We start from the raw sequence: 18,407 nt of genomic DNA on the forward strand, positions 1-18,407 counted from the left end.
CCAATCTACATCCTTTTACTTTTATCACCTTTGACCCTCGAACCTGAAGGATTTCTCCATTAAAACTCAAAAATAGTCTAGATTCATTGCTCTGTTCTCCTTTTTGAGTTTTATTACAGTTGTTTTGTTTTGATTTTAACATATTTTAAATATATTTTTTAATATCTTGATCTAGTGACAGACTCAGTAGAATGATGGATGATTTCTGCACTTTTTTTCCCCCCTCTTCATAGTTTTTGGGCAGCAAACCAGCCATCACTCTAATGACATATAATTTACTTTCAGAGCTGCACTGGGTTCTGATTTTAAAAAAAAAACATTCTAAAAGTCATCAGTTCCTCCAGATGTTGTGAAATTCTTCAAATTTCAGGGATGCTAAATTATGAGCTTGTATCGTGATCGTGCTTTCTACTGCTCCTGAACTGGATTGCAGGTTTTAGAGCTCCGCTGAACATCTGTTAGGAGTGTAATTATACTGTACATATCTCTGTGCAGAGGCTCCATGTGCAGTCTGCAGATGGCATGTTATAAGTGATGTCTGCTCAGATAGCTTCACTTCTTTTTATGACTGTGAGTGATGGCTGCAGACATTTTCAACACTTCAGTTTAAATGTTTGGTACTTCTGTTGATCCAGATATCTATTAAACGGTATTGTTTACATCCAGGTAACCACACATCCATACAAGCTGGAGGTCAAGAACCCCACCTCCAGCCGTTATTCAGAGCTGGATCTTTGCCATTAAAGCTAACAGTGTTTAGCATAAAGATTCCAGATCCGCTTGAAATAGCTATCGAGCTGTGGGGATGACAGTCCTCAGAACCAGCCCTCTGGACCTCTCACAGCTGAACCGAAGATGTAGCCAGATCTCTTCTACGTTTTGCGGGTTAATGCTCAAAGATCGCAGTGACCGCTCGTTTTTGGAAATTAACGGATGCTCCATTTTTTCTGACGAACAACGTGAACAGAAACACAAACGAACGACATTAGCAGCTGCCCGCTCCAATTACACAACATTTTTTGTGTAATTATTGTAACAAGACTGTTATCGCAGGCCACACACAGAACTGCACACCACACTGGCTTTGTCATTTTCACACACGTTTATTTCTCGTATTTCTCAGAACTTGTTAGTGACACTATGCGCGGCCACGCATAATTATGCAATAAAAGCATATAAGTCATTAGATGGTTGTTTGTTTCTGGACATGTAGGGCAGACATTTTACTTTTATTATTCTGTCATGAGATTTTGACTGCGACAATGTGGGTGGTTTATCTACTAGAATTAGCTGTTAACCACTGCCTTCAGCCTATTTTATTAGCTAGTAACCTGTAAAATTTAACGTTTCCTGTCCTTCTTTAGTTTACTTGTGTTAACCATGCTGAATGATTTCATTTTGTCACTATTTAGCGCTGTTTATTGACAACTAACAGATAAACAAAATAGTGGTCAACAGGGGGGTGTACCTTCTTACCCTCCAGCCAAGGGCTGGGGTCTATATACTAACATTTCTTTTTTTAAATTTGTTGATATTTTTAAAATTCATGATTTGCGAAATTATCTATCATAATAAAAAAAAAGAAAATGTATGCATTAGAAACTATAGAAAACAGAATACATAAGAATATAAATGAGAATTAAAAACAACACTGCAGTAACTTGTTAAGCTGAGTAGAAAATGTTTAAATTGACACAAAAAGTATCCAGTTTTTTTTAAATGCATCATTTCCAGCATCTTCATGATTTTTAATGTCTTTGATGCATTAATGTTAGCTACAAACAAACAAACAAACAAACAAACAAACAAACAAACAAACAAATAAACAAACAAACAAACAAACAAATAAATCAACCAATAAATAAATAAATAAATAAACCAGACATTTAAATGGGTTTTTGGGGATTCACATTTTCTGACCATAAATAAAAACATGTATTCATTTTTGTCTTTTGACATGATGTGATAGTTGCATCATTAAATACAGAATAAGGAAGAAAACAAGACCACAAGATAGTTTCCGCAACATAACAGTATTTTTTGAGTTTGGCTTTTTTCTGAAGGTGCCAGCATCTACCTGCATCTAAAGTTCAGGTGTGTTGGGATTTTTATTTACTTTGATGTGTTTCAGCACAATTTAGAGTGAGGAGTGCCTTGTGAGAAATCAAGATGCTAACTGCAGGCATTAAAAATTAAGTTGAACAGATTCAACAAAGCAAAAAAGTGAGGCATCAACACAGAAAAACCCAAGAGTTATAAATCAGATATTTAATCACTGTCCTGCTTTATTCATCAGCTACACAATCTGACTTTGACAGCTAAAATAAAACATCTCATGTGAGATTTGAACCTCTAATATAAATGTCTGATACAAAGTTAAAATATATCTGTTGCACCATTTCCACTTAAGTGAAGGACTGAGACAGATATTTCCTACAGGTCTTATGAGCTAAAGAAGATGACTAGTTGCTTCCATCTGTGACCACCCTATTAATTCAGACATGTGTGAAGTGCCAAGGCTGAGTCATCATTAGTCACACAGTCCCTGAAGGACACATGTCCTCACAAACAAGCTGTCATCATTTAGAGTGCAGCTTTTTTTTGTTGTTTCCAGAAGGCACATATACAAATATAGCCAAAAATGGCAACCCCCTCACAATTAAACACAATTTGACACTGTCAACCATGGCTTCCTTTTGTCCACACTCTCTAGCAGGGGCATCACAGAGAAATCACACACCTGGTTTGAATCGTTCCTCACAGGACAATCATTCAGTGTATCTTGGCTTGGACAATCCTCTACTGTGCACCATCTTGCCACATGAGTCCCCCGGGGTTCTGTACTAGGACCTCTTCTCTTTGCCATATACACCACCTCACTGAGTGAGATCATTCGATCACATGGCTTCTCCTACCACTGCTATGCAGACGACACCCAGGTCTATCTGTCATTTCCACCAGACGACCACACCGTCTCTGCACGAATATCAAACTGTCTCTCTGACATATCAAAATGGATGAAATCCCACCATCTCCAACTCAACCTCTCTAAAACTGAACTACTTGTCATCCCAGCAAAACCATCCATACAGCACAACATCTCAATCCAAAATGACTTCCTATCTCTGGCTCCTTCAAAGGCAGTTCGAAATCTGGGTGTTGTGATTGATGAACACCTGACCTTTAAAGATCATGTTGCCTCTGTTGCTCGTTCATGCCGCTTTGTGCTGTATAACATACGAAAGATCAGACCATACCTAACACAACAAGCCACCCAGCTCCTGATGCAATCTACTGTCATCTCCTGCCTCGATTACTGCAATACCCTTCTAACTGGTCTTCCGGCCTGTACTGCGAGACCTCTTCAAATGGTCCAGAACGCAGCGGCACGTCTGGTCTTCAATCAGCCAAAAAGAGCACACGTCACCCCTCTGTTCATTGAGCTCCACTGGCTACCGCTAGCAGCACGCATCAAATTCAAATTGCTAACAAAGTCCGAGATGGTACGGCTCCCATCTACCTAAATCCTCTTGTAAAGGCTTACGTCCCGGCCCGGCCGCTCCGGTCATCACAGGATCGTCGGCTAGCAGTGCCTACACCACGCTCAGGACAATCCAGACTCTTCTCATGCATCGTTCCACAAATGTGGAATGACCTACCAAGCACTACCAGAACTGCTGCTTCCTTTTCAATTTTCAAGAAACTCCTGAAGACCCTGCTCTTCAGAGAGCATCTTCTTAACTATACCTCCCTGCACCCGTCCCTCTCTCTACTGTCCACTCCTAGTTCCCTACTTTCCATGACTGATGTCGTTGTTGTTGTTGTTAGCCTCAAGGGCAACATGCCGATTATCACTTGTAAGTCGCTTTGGACAAAAGCGTCTGCTAAATACATAAACATAAACAAACATAAACAAGAATAATTTGACGTAAAATTATGAGAGAAGTGCATGTCTTTAGTAAAAAAAAGCAACGTTTGGAAATTAATTGTGTAAGTTAGTTAAAATGCACAGATAGTTGCCTGCTGTTCATTTATCTTTAAATACTCCACATTCCAACAAATATGTGTCTCTGCAAAAAAGACAAAATTAAAGCAGTTTTCACACATACAGAGCCGACAACATCTGTGTGCTGAATTGGGACCGAACCGTCTCTGAAATCGCTGTTCAGACATTTGTGTCACAAAGGGAAATTCTCAGCGGGAGACGCTGCTGCAGAACAATGAATGCAAAAAGTCTGTAGCTGAAATCAATGTTTAGTTTACAGGAACTTGATGATGGCACGCTGGGCTCCCTGATGACTGTTTTTGTGTTGATATGAAAAAGAAAATGTAAGGAGTACTGACCAAGAATGCAAGCTTTTATTCACACCATCCTGCACTCTGTTTTTTTTCAGGCTTCTTTCAAGGCAGCCAACTTTTTGCAATAATTTCAGAATGATGCAGATATTTATGGTACCACATAGAGCATCAGTAGGAGACGTCTGGAAATATTTTACTGGCTGCATTAACACCATCAGTAGCATTGTCTCGCTTGCTTCACCTACAGCCTTCACCCACTCTGATGGAGACTGTAAAAACTTCCTGTCTTTCTTTGTGGACAACGTCAATAAGGTTAGATCTAGCATCTCTCCTTCAGCCTTATCTCTGCCTTATCCAACTCCAACCCGGTCCGTCATCCAAGATGGTTTTGCTCCTGTTTCGGTCCCACATTGCTCTCTATGATTAATGCTTCTTTGGTTTCTGATCAGGTCCCTGCTCACTTTAAGAATGCGATAATCCACCCGCTTCTTGTTCGAGTCTTGACGCATCTCTTCACAGCAGCTTCAAACCCATCTCTTCAACTTCCGTTCATCTCAAAGATCTTGGCAAAGGTCGTGGTTAATTAACTCACAGCTGCTCTTGATGAACATAACATCTATGATAGTTTCCAGTCAGTTGTTCGTAGAGGTCACTCTACTGAAACAGCTCTTCTTAGGGTCTTTAATGACATTTTGACCCACAGTGATGCAGGGGACTGGTCTGTTCTGGTCCTGCTAGACCTGACTGCAGCCTTTGACACTTTTGACCATCACCTGCTACTGGATAGGTTGAGAGACTGGGTAGGCCTATCAGGAACTGCTCCGGAGTGGTTCTCCTCTCATGTGAGCGTCCCTTCTCTGTGGCTGTCTCCCAAGTTTCGGTCCTCCTCCACCTCCCTCACCCATGGTGTCCCTCAAGATTCTGTGCTGGGGCCTCATCTCTTACTCCTCTATCTGCTTCCTCTTCAGCACATCCTGGGCTCTTTTAAATGAATCTTCTACTTTCTTTATGCAGATGACATCCAACTGTACATCTCCTTTAAGCCCCATGAGATGTCTAAGCTGCAGTTATTGCACAACTGCTTAGACTCTATTAAAACCTGGATGGCTGGGAACTTTCTACAGCTAAATGAGAAAGATTGTTTGACTCTTCTTCTTCTTCTTTCTTCATTGGAAACACAAATTTGTGAGAAAAATACACCAAAGGTTCAATTGGAATGACAAATCTCATACATGGTCAAATTGACAAGATTCATGAGATTGTAGTGCAACTTTTCATTAATCAGTAAAGTCTAAAAAAGGGGAAATCTGACAAATAAATCATCATATAGGAAAAAATGTTGTCAAAAAGTTGTTGGGTATCTCAAGAACATCCTCAGACCAAATAGCGTCAGATGAAAAAGCATCAGGTGTCAGAAAAGAAGTGACCAGCCAGAGTTAAAAACATTCTCCATTTTTAACTTAATGGCCATCTGTTGGTAAGGTCTTACTTGAACACTAAAATTATGTTTGCTTGCAATGATTTAGGTATCTACTGCCCCCCCCCCCCCCCCCCCCCCCCCCATCACCACGGAAAATGCACACTGTCACTTTAACATTGAGACTTTTCACTAAAACTCAATTTAACTTAGCTGATTTACTGGTGAAGTGAATTCTGCTTTTGCTCAATACACAGATTTTCACATTTTATTCAAGGTGAAAAACAACAACGGCTGGTGCATGTTTATATGAACTGGTGCTTTAACTGATTAAGTGTTTCAATACTGTCAATTCTTAAAATCTACTGAAAATTTTGTTAAAATGGCAAAGTTAAATCGAGTTTTAGTGAAAAGTCTCAATCTTAAAGTGACAGTGTGCATTTTCCCTGGTGATGGGGGGCAGTAGATACCTAAATCATTGCAAGCAAGCATTATTTTAGTGTTCAAGTAAGACCGTACCAACAGATGGCCATTAAGGTAAAAAATCCTTGGGAGTGCAACCTCCAGCAAAATAACAAGAACACCAGATTCTCTTTCATCACTGGCAACGACTGAAGAGGCAAATGTGTAAAAGAACAATGTTTATTAATGGTGAAAGTTTTGCAACCATTTGTTACAAATCAGTAAATACATTCTGACCTTACGGGCTTCGTAGAAATATGGCATCCAATATGGCGTCGTCCAGAGACTCAGACCCCCTCCCACATAGTTTAGACCTGATTTTTATATTCATAAGTTATGAAACTGCTAATATTTTTCAACAACTGGGTATCTTTTAATTAATTTAAAACAACATTTCAATGGATATTTCCAGAGATTAATGGAAAAAACTACACATTGTCACTTTAAATGATTAATTGAAAGATAAAGACATGATCTTTAAAGGAAAAGGTTAACCAGTCATATGTATTTTAGTTTAGCATAAAATATGAAGAATATAATGAAATAAATCTGTAAAGGTCTAGTGCAAAATGACGGGCTGCATTACAAAGCTGTAAGTCTGTGTTGGAGTGCGTTTTGAAGTTCTGTCTGCATTGTTTGATCTTTTTAGGCCCGAGCAGCGAAAGCGCTGCGAAGGCCTCTTGTTCATTTTGTTTTCTTCATGCAGTTTCGGTAGCTCCACAGCTCTTTGTGTGTTCCACTGCAGGCTGTGGAGGCTACGTGGCAATGTCAACCCAACAGAGCTGTTGGTATGCTGGTCTTGATGGCGCTGCCTTCTACAGCTGCAGCAGTGTGCTTTATTACAGGAGCTCTGTATGAGACATACTTCTCCTGATGACTCAACCTTCCTTCTTGTTTTTCCATATAAAAGATGCATGCACAAGAAAGGGAGCTTTTTTGAGGGAAGAAGTATGAAATCTTTTGATCGAGGCTAAGGGATCATTATAGTTGGCTAACAAACTCTGGCTCAGATTTCTTCTTTAGTTAAGAGAATAATTTAATAAAAGGATTAATTCAGCAGTGGGCTGCAGACTTGTTAAAAACAATCTCAAACAAGCTGCTTGAACACAACACAGCTTTCATCTAGTCAATAATCTGATGCAATGTTAGTTATTTTAGAAACAAACCACATATTTTGTGAAACCCGTTGCAAAAAACATTATTTAATTTGATCATCAGGGTTTCATGCAATACCCCTGAGTTGTCAGTGTCTTACCTGCAATAGAAGGCAGTCAGATTGATCTTACAGTGAAAAAAATGCCAAGGATGAAAAGGTCTAATAGCAATGTTTAGCTTTCAAAAACATCCAGAGTTTTCACGCTTTCAGGAATTATGCATGATTTTTTATTTTAGAAATCTGTAAAAGTCATTATCTTACCCTATGATGTAGGCAGCCGTGTTTCCATGGAAAATTTCAGGAGCATTTCTGGGGGGAGAATACAATAGCTCGGTCCTCGTAGCCATTGTGTCTCTAGATCATCTCTTTCAGGACTGTACGAGGACATTAATATTTCATGCCCATTTCAGCACCGAGTGACATCACTGACCAGCGCCAAAAGGTGTTCATAGATATTTGTCCCTTTAAAAGTTTTATTCTGTCAAAGTACGTTGTAATTTCATCCATTCAGAGGCAGGGTCATCATTATGCTCTGTACTGCAGGTGAGACCGTGCCTGAGGAGATGAGCACAGCCTTATTTCTAAAGATCTGATCTGAGAAGGGACTTCAACACAGAGAAGTGAGTTGTTCTCAGAAGCAGCAGAGGATGTTCCTCTTGTTTACTGCTGCTGGTGTACCTCTATGAATGTGTCATGAATTCCCGAAATTCTCTCCTGCTTCTTGCTCTCTAAATTTTAATCAGCGTTTTCCCCGTGATTACCTCATCCCCTGAAGCAAAGAATAAAGTTTTCACACTGAAATACACTCGCGTCATTTATGTGCACGGGAAATCTCAAAATCAAAATTATCATTATCTGGTATTCAGTTTTAGTTTGCAAATCATCACAGATTCCAAAGCTGTGAGGAGAGACGCTCGGTAACAGCCTGTTAGAGGTTCTCCTACTTTTGCTGCTCACCTTTCCTAATTACAGCCTCACGATTGGCAGTGCTGGAGCCAATCCCCGAGCGGCTGACAACATGCAAGAGCATGAACTTTTTGTTTTTAATGATCAAGGGGAAGGGGGGGGGGGGGGGGGGGGGCTCCTTAAAATGTTTCCATGCGTGTCTGCCACATACAGAGGGGATCAGAGCACTAAAGGGTTCAGACAACTTCTAAGTCCAGCAAACCTCCCCTCCTCCGTCCCAACAGAGCTGCTGGATCCAGAGCCACAGCATCAGCATCTCTGCAGGTAAGGACTGGTGCTTGGAAGTTACTTTTCAGAGCGACTCTCTGCAACGTTGCTTTAACTCTGCTTTAAATGTCCTGGAAATTGATGATAATATAAACTTGTGGGATAGGAGAGCTGTAGAAGACAATTTGTCCCTTTGAGAACTGCTGCTGTAATTCAACAACCATCTGTGCAGCAACATAAAAGAGCAAATCAAGCTTTGGGCAGTTGAGTTGACTCTCATTTATGATTTTCTAACATTCACAATCAAAGCCTAAATTCCCTCGGTAATCCCTCAAATGCTCCATTACAGTCTGTCCTCAATCCTCTCCACTGTTACAACCTCAGCCGGGTAAATTAAAGCGATCCCTTTGTTCGGCATGCATTGTCTAACCGAGGATTTCCATTTCCAAGACGCAAAGATCAATCAAAGTAGAGCTGAGATGTAATGTGGTGCTTCCAGATGTTCATCCTGCAGGAAATATTTAATATTGTTTCTTCTCTGTTCTCTCAGGAAGTGACAGAAAATGGCGCGGCCGTCTGTCTCCCTGATCCACACAGGTTTCCTGTTAGTAGTTGTTTTATTACCAGGTGAGATGCTGTTAACACGCTTGAACACATTTAGATTTTAGGTTTTATTGTGCTTTTAAGTTTTAGTTTCATTTTTTTCCCCACAACTCCCTAAAATTCTGCACATTTTTTTATTGATACTATTTATTGAATGCTGACAACATTTGTTTTTCTGTACAACTCTGTTACAGTCAGAAACTTTATCCTTCAACTCAGCAACATATTCTGCTTTCATATTATGTTTTCCCACCTTTCTTAAATAAAAACATTTTGCTTAATGTTTAGATTTTAGACACAATACATTAATATTTTAGTGCACAATGTTTACTGTACAACTAGTTTACTGCTAAATTAGACCTTTTGTGTAACACGCGTGGCTCTAAATTAGAAAACATGGCACATATTCCTCCAAAATATTATTTTAAAAATCAAATTATCTGAGAAGTTTCATAGACCTAAACTTTTAACATAACCCCAAAACAGTCAGTGGCACTTGTTTGGGTCTGCATGATCATTCTTTGGAGGACACACAACTTAAAATACTTTATGGCACCTTAAGTAGCATCCTCTTTTCTCCTAACATGTGTTGTGAGAGTGCTTTTCAAATATTTGGACCTTTTAGAGGTCCACTCTTGGACTCTGGCATATTATTCCTTGTCAGAGGTGTAAAGACATCATTACCCTCGTCTCTGCAGCAGTAGAAAAGCACGTTGTGATGAAGCTCTTTAGAGCTACACAATCCTGCAGGATATAAGGACACATTTATCTCTGCTCCTGGAAGTTTTCCATGTTAATAAATTACAATAACCAGAAGATTCCGTTATAATCAGCTGACTTGGCGCTTTTTATTTTCATAGCCATAAACCTTTTGCACAAAAGCCCTGCAGACCTGAAGGCACTCAGACAAGACCCCCTCCCACGCCTCGCACCAGCAGCTTTTACAGTGGTAATTGGTTTGTGTGGGGGCCTACTCTTTGTAGTTTTACAGGTTAACTTTGAGGAGGCCCCCAGTAGCGGCATACACTCCGCTGGCCTAGTTCAAAGCTACAGTAAAAGATACAATATGCTGCGAGGCTGGGTGAAGGCGTGGAGGAGGAGGTGGAGGAGTGTTTAATCTGCAGGACGCTGCCTGTTTCAGGGCGCCAGAGCTCCAGCACCTGCCGTGTTTCACCCACAGGCTTATTAGCTGCTCAGCCTTTTCCCTGATGTTGAGGAAAAGCTCAACATCTGGTCAAAGTTAACAAATGTTGCTGCTGCTGATGTGGGTGCTGCTTGTGTGTTTTACAGACTTGCTGGGGGCCGTGCCTTTGGAGCAGAACCAGCAAGAAGAAGGTGAGAACTTGTCTGCGTGGCATTCTTAAAAAAAAATCACTTTTTACAAATGGCGTGTTGAAATTTTTACAGGAATTTCACATTTCATTGATTGTTTTCAAATCCCATTCTGAAAGGCTTCATTTTTCACGTGCCCGTGTTGAAATAATTCCTAAATCAAATGGTAAACTTGTGGGAATTTTATTTTACATGTGAATACCGCGTGTAAACTTCTTGTGTTTTTTCAGTAAAAATCAGCTTGTTTTTGCGGCAAATAACCCCAAAATCCCATGTAAATAATCATGTAAAGTAAAATATGCTGGTTCAAAAGTGTATGAATAATGTTAGCGTGAACTTCTGTGAAAACTCTTGCATGAATTAAAAAGCTTAACATCTATAGCTTTTATCAATTTGATCCAAGGGACAACCCTAGTTCTCGTATGCCACTATCTAGCATGTTTTAGTTGTTTCAATGCTCCAGCATGATTGAATCACCTGTTATCATGTCATTAAGCTCTGCAGAGGCCTGTTAACCACATGCTTTCCATTAGCAAGAATAGCAAGAACTTAAAATCAGTGTGACAGCACAATTAAATACACAATTACATTTAGATCAAATTAAATACACAAATTAATTTCAGATTTAAAAGTAACAAAAACAACAAAGTTAAAGGTTGAGCAGCGCAGAAGATGCAGCTTAAGAAATATTCATTCAGAGGCTGATGAAGACATGAATGTTTTCAATTTTGATTTAAAAGTTGAGGCACATTTCAGGTCATGAGGAAGCTGATTCCATCTGTGTGCAACATAGTAGCTAAAAGCAGTGTCACCATGTTTGGTTCTGACCCGGGGTACAAGCCAGAGATGGGAACTGTGGAGACATCTCCATGCCGTGATTTTGTTCTGCTCAGCAACTGAACAAGGTTCATTCACCATGCTGATTGAAATCACCTGATTTAGCTGCTGATCTGAAGAAAAACACGGCATGGAGATGACTTGTTGATGCCACAACTCCCCATCTCTGCTACAAGCTGACGGCTTCCTAAAGCCTAGTTTATGCTTCTGCCTCAGCTCCACAAGGGAGAGACGCACACGCACTGACAGAGACATTTTGCTCTTGGACTTCTCCGTCTCCTGGTTAGTGTTGCAAAGCAATTCCCTGCTAGGACAACAGAGGGCGTAGTGCTGTTCTGGGGTATCCTGTCATGCAAATATGTCCCTCATTCTCCTCCACCTCTTCATGTGCTCGCCACCTCTAAACCCACGTTTCCCATCATTTTCGTCCACAAATAAAATGCTTGCTGCATATCTCTTTACTCATCTAGTCATAGGTGAATAAAATATTCATATTTTTAGAGTTTTTCCATGAGGTATTCTTCAATCTGCTCTGTGTCTGTCACTAGATATCTTCGGCTTCCTTTGATTTTGAGGGCGCTAGGGTGGTGTTGTTGACAAAGCGGTGTCCTGACCAATCACAAGTTTGCATTCTCCGTTAGACTGGTGTCCTTGCAAGGGCTCTTCAGTAGGCTCACAAGGACAGGTGGAGTCAATGGCGTTGCGTGTCTCCGTACTGACGCAGATGTAGAAGCATAAATTAGGCTTAATGATCTCAGAGCCCTACTGAGTGAATATACTGAATCAAGATCCAGCATGTATTTTGGCCCCATGGCACTGAGTGATTTATAAACTAGTAGAAGCACTTTGAAATTGATTCTGTAGTTTACTGGTAGCCAGTGTAGAGATTTAAGAACAGGAGTGATGTGCTCAGTTCTCTTGGTTCTTGTTAAGACTCTCGCAGCAGCATTCTGAATAAGCTTCAGTTGCTTCACAGCATTTTTGGGAAGACCAATCAGAAGACCATTGCAATGGTCCAGCCTGCTGGAGGTGAACGCATCATCCTCTCTAGGACCTGTCTGGATGTGAGACCTCTGAGTCTTGCTATTTGATGAAGATGATAAAACGATGATCTAGTTATAGCCTGTAGAAAACGCGTAATTCAACCTTTTTATCAGGTGTGCTGGAACAGGGAAACAACTAAAACATGCTGGACCAGGGTTGCCTGCTCCTCTCCTGATCATACGTGTGTTTAATAAAGTTTACTGAGATAACAGCTATTTTCACTTTGTGCTAAGCTTAGCTAACAAGTTGTAGCATGGTATCAGTTCTCTTATCTAACTCTTAGAAAATAATAAAATGAGTGTTATGTTTAAAATGTTGCAAGTATTCCAGATATTTAACAATTTTACCATGTAAATTGACAAACATCACAGGGTTGTTTGAATGAATGGATCATTAAAATGTTGCATGCGTCTAAAAATCTTTCCACAACACTAAGTTATTCTATTTTCGTGTAAACAACCGAACTGTCTGAAGAACTGCTTCTCAATAAATGAAAACTATCTGTTCCATCTTTCTTTCAACATGCATTCTGGCACTGGCATACAAACTTCAGTCGACTTTCTCTCCCTCTCCACCTCCCTGCAGGGGCTGCAGTGACTGATGATGTGAAAGCTGATGCACTGGCCAACTTGAAAAAGCTGGTTCGCAACAGAAGGAACGTCCCCGTCTTGGCTGTGCCCCAGTTCAAACGTGTGCCTGACTTCTGGGGATGGTACAAGTACTTTATGGACACACACAACCAGGAGGGAGTGAGTGGAGCTTGTTTCACATTAATTATTCAGCTAGTACCATGAAACTGTTATCAGTTTGCATCACAGAGTTTATGAGAGTTTTAACAATAGCAAACGTGCAATACTTTAGGCAGAAATGGACTCATTTATACAGATTTTATTCTTTGTTTTTACAGGTTCTTCTTTCCTTCAGTTCAGATGACATCATAAAAGATTTAATGCTTAGATCTTGCACACATAAAAGTATTAATATGACTTTAGCTTCTTTAAATATTTAGATATCTGGCAGTGCTCAGTATGCATTGCTGCTCTGTTGTTTATGAGTCAAATTTCATTGTTTCAAAGACGAGAAAGTAGAAGAGTAATAGAAAAGCCCAATGAGGAGTTTTCATAACTTTATCTAAATGATTCAGGCTTTACACTGAGAGGCATGTAAATCATCTGATCGAGAGTCTTTGTTTAAATTTGATCCCGACTTGTTTTTTAGGTGGAGGATCTGGATCGTTTGTACATGGCCTACTTACAAAACAAGCACAGGTCTGAGGAGGGGCCCACCTTCAATCACTACCTCAAACATCTTAGTGAAATCTACAAAACCTGTGCAAATTCTGATGACCCAGAATGCATAGCTGAGTCCACCAGCAAACCCAAAGCTGCTGTGGTCATGCCTTCCTCTATTAGGTCTGGTGCAATCAGGATGTGCAACCCCTACATTGATCCCTACTGCCTCTACCCACTTACGTCCAAGCCCGCTGCTCCGGAGCCTGAAATGGCTCCAGCTAAGGTACCAGCTCCCATCCTTACCCCTGTCCTGCCCATGCCCCTGAAGAGCCCCACTGGTTTCTACTACTACGCTCCCGTCCTGGAGCCCTTCCTGAACACTGAGCAAAGGTCTGAGCTGCTGAGGATCTGCCACCCTGATGATGTAGAGTGCCTGCAGTACCACCTCAGAGCAGCATATGGGTACCGCCCAGCTGCTTCTTATGCTCCTTCTTATGCTGCCCTTCAATGTGACCCTAATGACCCTTACTGCCACCCACCTCTGGTCCAGAAGGGCCCCAGCGGGTACTACCAGCTGTTGTACCCAAGCTGTGACCCAGCAGTGGATCCTCTTTGTGTGAACACTGCTGCTGCACCTGCTCCACTGGCTGCAGGGGAGGCTCCCAGAGAGCAGCACTGCAACCCTCTCTTCGATGCAGGCTGCAACCCCCTGACCGCCACCAGGCTGTCCGGACTCACCAAACCCGTCCTAGAGTACTCCCCCAAAGATAAGCCTGCTCCTTATGCCGCTGCTCCTCCTGCTGCTCCTCTGACCTGCGACCCTCAATACAACCCATACTGCATTCTGGCGGCCGCTGCAGCTCTGCGCAAACCCGCTCCACAGCTCCCCGAGCACCAGGTCTGAATCTCAAGTCCTGTTAGTAGGTTTGAATTGTTTCTCTTTTGACTAATCCTTTACATTTATTCTTAAACATTTGATTGAAATAACTGTTTTAGTAAAGTTAAATTGATAATAATAAGTATTGCCTTTTTTTTCACTTGATCTTCAATCTGCTTATGAACCAAAAAACAACAAATCAATCAACCAACCAGGTCCGCTACAACCTCGGTGTCCGTGGCAAGACCAAGGAGGGCTACGACTGCTTTGTGCACTATGACAAAGACTGCACCCCGGTTCATTCTGGCTCTGAGGCTTCAGATAAACCCTTCTGTCATCCCTATGATCCCAAATGTTCCAAGTTTTCCCGACCTTCAAAGCCCAACAAGAGCAGTGTGATCCTTCCGGATCCTGACTGCGACCCTGAGTACGACAGCAACTGCCGCCTGCAGCACGCTGAGCCTGCCTCTTCAGCTGACGAGCCTCTTGCTGATGAAGAAAAGCCCGCCGATGAACCTACAAAGAAAGTTTCTGTCCCACGCTTTGAAGACTTCCTCAGGGGTGTCCTGAGCCAGCACAAATAAGTTTCAGCACCTGCTCACTCAGTCGTTCCAGATGGAAATGTCTTACTGTGATCCACCTTGTGCAGCATCCTCACAACCTTAAAAACAAAAATAATTATTCTTCAAATCAGAAAAACTAAAGGTTTCCCTGGTTGTGTTCTAAATTCCACAGAGCTAAACAGCACAGAGGAACTTAAACCGTTGTATGTTTGTAGAAAAGAGTCATATGTATAGATGCGTTAGAGGGTAGTGTTAGTCTGAAACTGCGTTAGCGGGCAAAGTGTTCTCTCTGTTGTACATTATCATAAATGTATTTAATGTGGGTTTCTACAGTTTTTCTGTGTTCAAACCTCCTGTAGCTCCATCTGTTTGGTTTTCATAAAGCTCTAAATAAAAAAGATCTATTGAATCTTATTTCAAGAAGACAAACCGTTTCTTACGCCAACACCACAGAAACATCTGCTCAGCAGGTCCAGAGATTAAAGTTAAACTCAACCCGGAGTGCCATATAGATTAAATTGTGTGTTTTTGAAACTTTGTTTGGAGAGACTTTATTCTGCTACTGTAATTTCAGAGCAGCACTTTCCAGCTGTTGTAAATAACAAACAGCCTTTTTTTGAGCCAGCTGACAAGCAGTGTTAGGCTTTTATCAGTTTATACTCCAACAGAATTCAGGTAGATTATTGTCGAAGCATCTGGACATTTTACAAATAGTTTTTCCACAGCTAGTGCAGGATTTAGAGGTCTGTTCTACCCGGATTCACTTCACCAAGTTTCTTGTGTATGTTTGGCAATTGAATAACAGCACATGAAATCCAAAGTAAGACAAAGGATATGCAGCAAGTAAACTGAAATACTCAGCCACCTACTTGTCTTCAGGCGCAAAATGTAGCTTTTTCGTTTGACCCTTTTTGTTTGATCGTATTTGATACACTTACTTCCAAGTTTCAAAGATCTCCATCTCTTCAGCAGGATTTGTACTTTCCAAATACAACAATTGCTGTTTCAAACCCCTTGGGTGTCTTCTTCTCCTTTCCAGGGGATAATCCAAGTATTAAAGGTGCCAATTGTATTTCTTTTCATCATTATGCTGTTTGATAAATACATAAAAGAATTGGAATAATAGAATGTTTGTCATTTTATGTGTTTAAATAGTAAAGAAAACTGTTTTCGGGATTTTGCAAAAATAATTTTTGTTTTTTGCTGTGCTTAGTTTTCATCCTTGTCAATAACCTATATTAAAAATCACTGGTTTAATCAGTCAAAGGCACAATATGTTTCATAGATTGTGCCTTGCTAAAGTATTCATACCTCTTGAACATTAACATTTTTTTGACACTTTGCAATCACAAATTTTAATGTTTTCATTGAGATGTCCTGTCATCGACTAACAGAAAGTAGCGCATAATTGTGAAGTACAATGAAATGGATACATAGTTTTCAAAATTGTAAGCAAATAAAAATCTGAAAGGGTTTGGCTGCATTTTTATACAGACATGGACAAAATTGTTGGTACCCTTTGGTCAATGAAAGAAAAACACACAAAGGTCATAGAACTAACTTGAATCTGACAAAAGTATTAATAAAATAAAAATCCTATTAAATTTAACCAACAAAAGTAAGACATTGCTTTTCAACACTGCTTCAATGGAATTATTAAAAAAACAACTCATGGAACAGGCCTGGACAAAAATGATTGCACCCCTAACTTAATATTTTTTTTTGCTAAACCCTTTGAGGCAATCACTGCAATAAAATGATTCCTGTAGCTGTCAATGAGACTTCTGCGCCTCTTGGCAAGCATTTTGGCCCTTTCCTCATGGGCAAACTGCTTGAGTTGTCTCAGGTTTGAAGGACACCTTTTGCAGGTGGCATGTTTCAGCTCCTTCCATAGATGCTCAATAGGATTTAGGTCAGGGCTCATAGAACTTTAGAATAGTTCAATGTTTTATTTCTCAGCCATTCTTGGGGTTTTATCTGCGTGTTTTGGGTCATTGTCCTGTTGCAAGATCCATGACCTGCGACTGAGACCAAGCTTTCAGACACTGGCCAAAAAATGTCTCCCTAGCATCTCTTGGTAGTCTGGATATTTCATTGTACCCTGTACAGATTCAAGACACCCTGTGGCAGATGCAGCAAAGCAGCTCCAATACATAACAGAGCCTCCTCAATGTTTCACAGTAGGGACAGTGTTCTTTTATTGTTATGCTCCATTGTGAGTTTTTCTTTCATTGACCGACCAAAACAATTTTGTCCACGTCTGTATATTCATTGGTCCCATTTAGCTGGAATTCCTGCTGCAAATCTTTTCTCAACCACTTTTGCACATATTCAGACTGAAATCTTTGCACATTTTTAGCTGCAAAATAGCTAAAGGTCACCCAGATTTAATGGAGAGCATGTGGGAACAGCAATTTTTGAGTCCTCCCACAGACACTCACTGGGATTTAGGTCTGAACTTTGACTGGCCATTTTAACACGTGAATATTCTTTAATCTAAACCATTCCATTGTAGCTCTCGCTGCATGTTTAGGGTAATTATATTGCTTGAAGTTGGTTCTCCTTCCCTGTCTCAAATCCTTTGCAGCATCCAATAGGGTTTCTTCTGTGCTTGACTGCCCTGTATTTATCTCTATCCATCTTCCCATCGACTCCGACCAGCTTTCATGTTCCTGCATGATGCTGACACCACATTTTAGTGGGGATTAGCCAAAAGTAAAATTTTGGTCTGGTCAGACTAGAGCACCTTCTTCTCTGCATGTCTGCTGTGTCCCCTATGGCTCCTGGAAACCTGCAAAAGAGACATTTTATGTCTCTCTGTCAACAACATCGGTTTTCTTATACTTCATTCATGCCAAGCTTACGTGCGGCAGCACTGTTTCCCTCCTTTACTGCCAGATCGATGGCCTTCAACTTAAATGCGGCAACATATGAACTCATACGTGAAGCTACCATGAGGGGGTATGGATTTGTAAAAAATTCTTCGTCGTGCCGGCTGCTTGCATGTGCTAAATTAGAATGAGCACTTTCTTCGATTTCCACTTTTGACTTCCACCTGTTTCACTTTCTGCTAAAGCGCCCCCTGGCAGGTGAAGGAAAATCTTCAGCAAAGCCGCACCTCATTATAAGCTGCATGGTTAAAGCTTGGGAAAAAAGTAGCGGCTTATAGTCCGGAAAATACGGTAGTTGAAATGTTAACAAAACTAGGTAAAGAACAACTCTCTTTTTCTGTGTTTCGAAAGAACCAAGCAATGCAAATTGACAAAAGACAGAATGAACACACAGAAGATATTTGAACCTTCAAACCAAACACTCCATTAAAGCCCTCAATAGCCCCTGCTTCACTGGCAAATACATGTCATGTGTTCTTGACAACCTCTTCACTTTGGTTCCTGTTTATTTTTATTTTTTT

At 40.7% G+C, this 18,407-nt stretch overlaps 1 protein-coding gene across 1 annotated transcript; it reads left to right on the top strand.

The window, feature by feature from the left end:
* Positions 1-8,448: 8,448 nt before the first annotated feature.
* and2 (actinodin2) lies at positions 8,449-15,409 on the top strand. Its single transcript, XM_015956376.3, has 6 exons — positions 8,449-8,564; positions 9,058-9,134; positions 10,401-10,445; positions 12,909-13,072; positions 13,542-14,453; positions 14,648-15,409. The coding sequence occupies exons 2-6, from the start codon at positions 9,071-9,073 to the stop codon at positions 15,014-15,016; spliced, it is 1,554 nt and encodes a 517-aa protein (XP_015811862.1). The 5' UTR covers positions 8,449-8,564; positions 9,058-9,070; the 3' UTR covers positions 15,017-15,409.
* Positions 15,410-18,407: the final 2,998 nt, after the last annotated feature.

This window comes from Nothobranchius furzeri, chromosome 11 (assembly GCF_043380555.1).
Source record: "Nothobranchius furzeri strain GRZ-AD chromosome 11, NfurGRZ-RIMD1, whole genome shotgun sequence".
In the NCBI taxonomy this organism is placed as follows: Eukaryota; Metazoa; Chordata; class Actinopteri; order Cyprinodontiformes; family Nothobranchiidae; genus Nothobranchius; species Nothobranchius furzeri.